The sequence below is a fragment of the Astatotilapia calliptera genome, chromosome 16 (genome assembly GCF_964374335.1).
Source record: "Astatotilapia calliptera chromosome 16, fAstCal68.1, whole genome shotgun sequence".
Classification (NCBI taxonomy): Eukaryota; Metazoa; Chordata; class Actinopteri; order Cichliformes; family Cichlidae; genus Astatotilapia; species Astatotilapia calliptera.
Window position 1 is genome coordinate 11,267,635 of NC_137437.1, and position 8,466 is coordinate 11,276,100.

Sequence of the window (8,466 nt, forward strand, 5' to 3'; positions counted from 1 at the left end):
AAAGGTGTTCCCAGGCCCATGTCCTGGGTCTGCCCCGGGGCCTCCTCTAGTGGTGGGACATGCCCAGACTCACCCAGGATGCATCCTTGTCAGATGCCCAAACCACTTCAACTGGTTCCTTTCGATGTGGAGGGGCAGCGGCTCTACTCTGAGCCCCTCTCAGATGGCTGATCTTATCCTATCTCTAAGCGAGAGGCCAGCCACTCGGAGGAGGAAGCCCATTTCTGCTGCTTGTATCCGCGATCTCATTCTTTCAGTCACTACCCACAGCTCATGACCACAGGTGAGGGTAGGGACGTAGACTGACCGGTAAATTGAGAGCTTCGCTTAGACCATTTCTGAAATAGTGTGTAGCCAGCATCTACAGAACTTTGGAAGGCCCTGAAAGAAACCCAGAGGATTATTCCTAAATAAAGGTGGCCATACCGAGATGGTCTTTTTAGGATTGTTGTTGCCTTAGAAACTGCATTTCCATGTAGGTTTGCACACTCGAGTAAATCACTGAAATGAGGGGTAACTCAAAACTTTTGCAAAGTGTTGTACTATGATGAGATTCTAAAAAAAATAAAACATCTCATTCGCTTAATAAAGTGATGGTAATATAGCTTTAGGTTTGTAGTTTTGTTTTAAAGGCAAAAAATGCTAAATTGAAACATAACAATTGTTTAAAGCCTAACTTGTGTCTTCTCAGCCATCACGGCAGACGGACGTCCCTCCCTGAGCCTGGTTCTGACAAACGTTTCTTCCTGTTAAATGTGAGTTTTTCTTTCCCTCTGTCGCCATGTGCTTACTCATAGGAAGTCATCCAATTGTTGGGAAATATCTCTGTATTATTGTAGGGTCTTTACCTTACAATATAAAGCACATTGAGGCAACTGTTGTTGTGATTTGGTGCTATACAAATGTTATATAAAGAAAAGCTTGAATTGAACTGAGTTTTGTTTTTGTTTTGTTTTTTACTTTTATTGCCAAAAATAACAAGGCAATTCACATCAACAACATGACCTGAGACCAAATCTGCTGCATATAATGGTGGGGGTTATTCAAAAACTTAAAAGAAAAAACATATATACACATATACATATACATACATACCAATACCTAAGCACAGATTTAACAATGTTAAGGCTTGAGTGTCCTTTCAAGATATTTTATAATTAGTCTCCATTTTTTCTCAAAGGTTGGCACTTTTAGTTGTAGTTGAGCTGTTATCTGTTCCATCGTATAGACATGTCTAGTTTTCAGAAGCCACTGGGCAACCGTGGGTGTTTCTGGTTTGAGCCAGTGAATTGTTATCATTTTTCTTGCAGTCATAAGGAGGAGATGCAGGAGAAAGTGCTGCTCATAGGAGAAACCATCACGAAAGATATCCAACAAAAAGATCAGGGGATCCATTGGGAGGTTGACTGACAATATGTTTTGTATAATGTTCTTGACATACATCCAGTACTGTTGTATGTAAACAGAGTCCCAAAAAATATGCGTCTGGTCCCCCACAAACCCACACCCTCTCCAACACTTATCACTGACACTACTTTTAGATAGAAAGGTTTTCAGTGGAGTTCTAAAAAATCTTAATTTAACCTTCCAGTCAAATTCCTTCCACATCTGACTACCCACCCCTCTATGGCAGCCACAACAGACACTCTCCCATGTGACATCATCCAACATTATATTGAGCTCCATTTCCTATTGTTGTTTTATATGATAGGTATTATCAGACATGTCAATCAGCAGCTTCTGGTAAATCAAAGACACTTGGTTTTTCAATGTACCCGTCTTTTCAAGCAGTTTTATAAAATGGTTTTCCAACCCGATTGGTTCTCTTCTAATATTGTCCCAATTCTTATGCTTTGTAATGTAGTCCCTTAACTGTAAGTATCTATAGTGGTCCCTGGGGATAAAGCATATTTAGCCCTTAGCTGGGCAAAACTTTTAAGAGTATTCTTTTCAAACAGCTGATTGACTGTAATCAATCCTTTCTCCACTCACCTTTCAAAACTCCGATCTGACAACGATGGAAGGAACTCAACATTTCCATTTATGGGAACAGCTCGAGACATGGTCAAATTCCCTTTTAGCATTTTTAACACTTGGTTCCAAATATTTACAGTGTGCTTGACCCATGGGTTAGTTATTTTAATCTTTTTCCGTGATTGGGGGTTGAGAAATGGGAGACTCCGAAGGGAGATACCTGGTAAGGAATACTCTTCCATAGATACCCACTGCATTTCTGAATCATGAATAATCCAGGCAGCCATTGATTTTAATTGAGCTGCCCAGTAGTACATTCTGAAGTTTTTTTCCTTTCCAGACATTAACATTTTGAGTCTGACCCTTGGTCGTTTATTCTGCCAGATAAATTTGGATGTAATGCGTTCTAATAATTTGAATGCAGACTGTGGGATCAAAATGAGTAGGTGCTGAAATAGGAATAATAGGCGTGGAAGAATATTCATCCTTATACATTCAATGAACTGAGTTTTTAACACAATAAATGGTTCAGCCATAAACTAGGACAGCAGTCTCCAACTTTTTTTGCGCCACGGACCGGTTTATGCCCGACAATATTTTCACGGACCGACCTTTAAGGTGTCGCGGGTAAATACAACAAAATAAAACTAGTACCGGTACTGAAAAAAATAAGATTTATTCATAACACACGTGAAAAGACCCAGGAAAACAGAGTTAACGATAAAAACGATAACAAAATAACTCTGAAAACCGATAAAAACCCTGAAAACCATACATTTCACACCCGAGCCTCAACTCTCGCGCCCCGGTACCGGTCCGAGGCCCGGGGACCGCTGAACTAGTACACCTTTTAATCACATGTGGGTGACACAGCTCCAGTCTAGCTGTGCCTCAGGGGTGGGCAATTCCAGGCCTCGAGGGCCGGTGTCCTGCAGGTTTTAGATCTCACCCTGGGTCAACAAACCTGAATCAAATGATTAGTTCATTACCAGGCCTCTGGAGAACTTCAAGACATGTTGAGGAGGTCATTTAGCCATCTAAATCAGCTGTGTTGGATCAAGGACACATCTAAGACCTGCAGGACACCGGCCCTCGAGGCCTGGAGTTCCCCACCCCTGCTGTACATAATGCCATCGGTGGGTCGGAGTCATTTTGCCAAAGCATAAGTAGCTGACCAAAAAAAAAAAAAAAAAAAAAGCCCTGTAGTGTATTCTGAGGTCCTCTGGCCTGGTGATGGGGACATACTGGGTTTCTAAATGGTCCTAACAGCTTCATAGAGGCAAAGTGTGCTCACTTTGGTCCCAAAGTTATAGAGCCATTCCTGATTTAGTGTGACGATTATTAGCCGTTTACTGAGGTTAAACATTAAAGCCAACTTTGACAGGAACTACTGTAGCAAAACACTCTGGGTACAGTGACCTCTCTGCAACAATAAGGCCTGAATGGTTTAGAAACAGGTGGGAGCGACTGGACAAACTGTGTATATGCAGAAATCTGTACTTAATCCTCCATCTGCTAATGTTTATGCACAAGTTTCATCTGTATCGTTTTCATGGTTGTACTAGCAAGACATCTTCAGCTTCTGCCTGGATGGTTGAACAAAAGGTGAGCTTTGGTTGAGAAGACAAACTTAACCCCAACCTGCTTTACTAAAGGAAGCAGACTGATTTGTGGAGACTACATAGCAGAAACAAACATGAATCTGCACATCAGAATAAGAGTTTATTAATGAAAATTAAAAAAAGAAACCACAATTAACATCTACACGAAAGAGTAGTGGAACCATCACTGCTGTTTGGAATAAAGTAGCAAGACAAAGATCACTCTCCGGTTGCTTTCTGTGAGTGCTGTGCCACGATGGAGGAAACGAGGATTTCACATCTACTCCATAGCAAAGGATCCCGAGCCCCTCACATACAATCAGCTGTACACTCCGATGCAGAAACGCGACTCGGTAAACATTCAGACTACACGGGCTCCTGACGACGCTCCACTTCTGGTCACTTAGGCACTCTTTGTCCAGTTGTAACAAGACAAGATGGAGAAAGGCTCCGTGTATGTACGAAAACTGCTTTAATTCAATCACAGATGAATTCAAGTCAATCACAGACAACACATACAAATAATTAAAAAAAAAAGAAAAGAAAAAAGACAAGAGTGAAGGACAGATGCTGAGGCTCTGTGGTCCATTTAAGGATAGTTACAGTTTATTCCACCCTGCTTATTTCCCTTTTGTAGCTCATTGTCAAACTCATTTTGGATTGTGTTGTAGAGGTTCAGGGTAACAAGGAGTTGCAACACTAAACTAAATCTGGGCAAAAATTCAGGCCGTCTACCTTTCAAAGAACATTGGACTTGTGCAAAACCCATACCCTCCATTTATGGAAAGCAATCCCACGTGAACCCAACATGAAACCTGAAACACAGCCTCCCGATGAGCAGGTGAGAGCTGTGCTTCTGAGTACAGCTGGGTCACTGGAAAGCAAAGGCGTGAAGAAGGCCGCTCTCACTCAGAGACAGCCGATGAAGAGACACAAGAGGACGGAGACCCAGATGTTCTGGAGTTTAGAAGTTTTACTCCTTGTTTCCCTACAACAGATGTAGTGAGTACAAAGTTTATGATCTAAAGACCCACACGGGAAATACATCAGGTAGAAATAAACTGGAACCATCCTCAAATATGAACACTGCTGAATTTCCTTCTTCACTGGTATTAGTTTAAGTCTGTTGAGCATTTGACGAGGAGTTAAGTGCTAATGGAAAAGGTTTGAGGAGGACTCTAGTGTAGCAGGTGGACTCGTGGGCTCAAGTCTTTTGAGCATTTACCAAACATTTGCATCTCTGACATATTCGTCGTCAGTCCGTCCATCACTGTGGGCAGAGCTCAGTGGGGGCAGTTCTCCAGCTCCACTAAGCTCCTGATTGAGTCTGTACACAAAGATCAGGAGGAGTGGTTCAGAAACCCATTCCACCCCCCATACCGCCCATGCCGCCCATGCCTCCCATGCCCCCTGGCATTTCCTTCTCCTCCTTGGGGAGCTCTGTGACGACAGCCTCAGCAGTGGAGAGCAGAGATGCTACTCCTGCAGCATCCATCAGTGCTGTCCTCACCACCTGTAAGAGGAGGAAATAAAAAGTTAAAGCTCCTCCATAATCTGCCATGAAAAAAAACCCAAAACAAAAAGCTATATAGCATCCATCTTGCGAGTGAATGTGATTGGCTGAGCTGTACCTTTGTGGGGTCAATGATGCCCTTCTCCACCATATTGACGTACTCTCCCTGCATGGCATCGTAGCCCGTCCCAGGGGATCCCAGCAGGATCTTTTCCACAACGAGTGAACCCTCCACGCCTGCGTTTTTGGCAATGGTCATGGCAGGAATACGAAGCGCCCGTCTGATGATGTCCACACCTGTTTAGATCGAGGCGCTGGTTAAAACCGAAGCTCGTATGTAACCCTAGGAGTATGGGTGTTACCGAGAAGAGGCTAAAGCACAATCTTACCGATCTTCTGGTCAGAGTTGGCAGTTTTGAGGGCGTCGAGGGCGGGGATGCAGCGCAGCAGGGCACAACCTCCTCCAGGAACAATGCCCTCCTCAACAGCTGCCCTGGTGGCATTCAGAGCATCTGTCACGCGGTCCTTCTTCTCATTCACCTCCACATCACTTGTTCCTCCCACCTGAAATAGAGCAAAGGTGTCACAGCTTTGCCTCTCCACAGGAAAAACCACTCATCCACAAATGGTGCCGAATCCAACCTTGAGCACGGCGACTCCATCCGAAAGCTTTGCCAGCCTCTCGTTGAGCTTCTCCTTCTCGTAGTCACTGGTGGTGCTTTCCAGCTGCTCGGCGATCTCTGCCGCCCGTTTCTCAATCTCAGCCGAGCTGCCTCCTCCCCTCAGCAGCAGGGTGTCGTCTTTAGTGATCTGCACCTCGCCGACCTTGCCGAAGTCATGAGCCTGGATGTCCTCAAGAGCCAGGCCCAGAGCCTCATCCCCAAACACCTACAGATACACAAAGAACGATATACCATCAGATGGCAGTTCAGATTTATAAAGAGTTGCCACACTTAAGACTGATGAGAACCTACAGTCCCCCCGGTGGCGATGGCCATATCCTTCAACTGGTTCTTCCTGTTGTCGCCAAAGCCTGGGGCTTTAACTGCTACCACCTGAAGCCCAACCTTCAGCCTGAAAATAAATAAATAAATAAATAGCTACTACACATTCAAAGTTCCCTCAGTGTAGTTTTCTCTTTTTTCCTTAAGCAGTTAACATGCATCTCAGTCCCCGACTTCACAACAACAATGTACCTGTTGAGAACCAAGGTGCTCAGAGCTTCTCCATCCACGTCCTCTGCCACGATAACCAGAGGTTTACGGTGCTGGTTGGCAATTTCCAGAGCTGGCACAATGCTCTGGACACTGGAGATCTTCTTCTCACTCAGCAGCAGGTAGGCATCCTGGAACTCACACTTCTGGCCTGGTAGAAACAGGAAGAAACAAGACTTGGCACATGAAAACCATTCACAGTTTAATGGTTACAAAACCTGCATGTTTTACTGTTAAATCCAGTCAGCACACAGTATCGATGTTAGACGGATAAGTTTGAAAGCATGCTTCTGTCTTTTTTTTTTTTTTTTTTTTTACACTTCAAATTTGTCTGTAAAGATTATATTTTGATGCAAGTGAAAACACTAACAATTCAATAAAGCAAACCGTTTCAACACTGTCACAGATAGGGATGGGTACCGTTCTGACATAAACGGTAGTAACCAGACCGAAAAGCAGCGCACATTTCGGTGCTTTATTTTCCTGAGCTGTGATACACTTTAGATTCTAGCCAATCATTTTACGTTTCCGAGGATAGTAGGCGGGGCCAGGTACGTACGTTCTTTTAGAGCAGAGCTACAGATTAAAAATGCCCAAGCTGAAGCGGTCAGAAGTCTGGCTGTACTTCACAGCAAAATATGCAAACTCAGCAGCCTGCAACAAGTGCTTTAAGCTGATACTGTCAAAGGAGGTAACACCAAGAATCCGATGAAACACCTGGCAACGCATAGCGGTTTTTTTTAAAAGCCGAAAAAATGCGCCGTATTTGATAGCTTGCTGTGAGACCTCACACCGAGCGCATCTACTGCGGGTGGGTTGCCAGTTATCGGACCCGGAGTTAGCAACATCCCCCAAAAACACGAAGAGGAGAGTCCTGGCCCCTAGCCCTGCCAGTGTAGCAGAAATGATGACGGATGATGATGCAGCAGCAGCCGTTCTTCTCTGCGTGAGTAGCTTAATGTTGTTCGTGTGCAGTTTACGTTGAGTAGGCTAACCACGTTATTACATGAATGCATGTAAGGTGAACTAGCAAACATCATCATAGCTACATGATGCTGTCTTCTTGTGGAAAACAGTTAAACATGAGAGGTTTTTGGACAAAGTTTGTGTTTTTTTTCCATTGTTTAAGCACTGCTTCCAGCCAAGAGTGATACCATATATGCCCCATAGCTGCAGAAAAGGCTAACATTGTTATCTTTTTACAAAAAAAAAAAACAAACAAACAGCTGAACATGAGAGGTTTTTGGACCAATTTTGTGTTCTCCATTCTTTAAGCACCGGTTAAGCACTGGCACCGTTTCAAAAGTACCGGTTTGGCACCGGTATCAGATAAAACCTAAACGATACCCATCCCTAGTCACAGATAATGACTTGTGTTTAAAACACTGTCAGATGATCTTCTGGGGTTTCCCTGATTATCAATGCGTTATTTCCAAATACCTTCTGCAAAGCATACACTTTCTCCAGCAGGGGGCAGCACTTAACAAGTCAGTGTGTTGAGATGTTTTTGGAAGCACACTGCTGTTGAACTTTAGACCCCATTACCTCAATGGACTTTGCCTATTTTCCAAGTCACCACTGAATACAAATGCCTTGTCTGGGCTCACTGCCCCACCTGGTGGTGCAAACCAATATTACATGAAATAACACATTTACAAAGTGTCTAACACAGATTCAGACAAAACCTATAAAATAAAAATTTAAGAAACTAACATGTTATGCTGGACATTCTAGTCAGGCAGCTACAAAGAGATAAATGGCAACAACTAAAGAGGATAAATAGTTTAGATACGGTTTGTTTGTTGTGCTCCTGTAGGAGGACAGTGGGACTCTTACAAGCCTTTCACACTAACTGGTCATTTTATAATGAGTGCACAGCACCGGTTTATCAGTTAAAACTTTTAGCGAGTAGTAATGCACAGCTGAAACCTGTTCAGCAGCCTTACCTTTGGCAGTGTTGATGAAGTAAGGGGAGATGTACCCACGGTCAAACTTCATACCCTCAATGATCTCCAGCTCATCATGCAGAGTCTTCCCATCCTGGCAAATTGAACCAAACATTTACAAGCTGTCCTCAAAAATCAGACAGTAAATGTTCATTGGACGAGTAAATGAGGTTTTCTCCAGCAGGAGGAAATCTCTGAAACCAACCTTCACGGTGATG

General features: G+C 43.6%; 1 protein-coding gene across 1 annotated transcript in view; it reads right to left on the minus strand.

The window, feature by feature from the left end:
* Positions 1-3,677: 3,677 nt before the first annotated feature.
* Positions 3,678-8,466, minus strand: part of hspd1 (heat shock 60 protein 1) — a 10,230-nt gene continuing 5,441 nt past the window's right edge. The window contains exons 4-11 of the mRNA XM_026143687.2: positions 8,454-8,466; positions 8,249-8,342; positions 6,285-6,453; positions 6,063-6,162; positions 5,731-5,976; positions 5,478-5,652; positions 5,207-5,385; positions 3,678-5,088 (exon numbers count right to left, since the gene is read on the minus strand). The exon at positions 8,454-8,466 is cut by the window's right edge and continues 83 nt beyond it. Coding sequence (XP_025999472.1) covers positions 4,930-5,088; positions 5,207-5,385; positions 5,478-5,652; positions 5,731-5,976; positions 6,063-6,162; positions 6,285-6,453; positions 8,249-8,342; positions 8,454-8,466 — 1,135 coding nt within the window. The 3' untranslated portion in view covers positions 3,678-4,929. The remainder of the gene's footprint in view (positions 5,089-5,206; positions 5,386-5,477; positions 5,653-5,730; positions 5,977-6,062; positions 6,163-6,284; positions 6,454-8,248; positions 8,343-8,453) is intronic.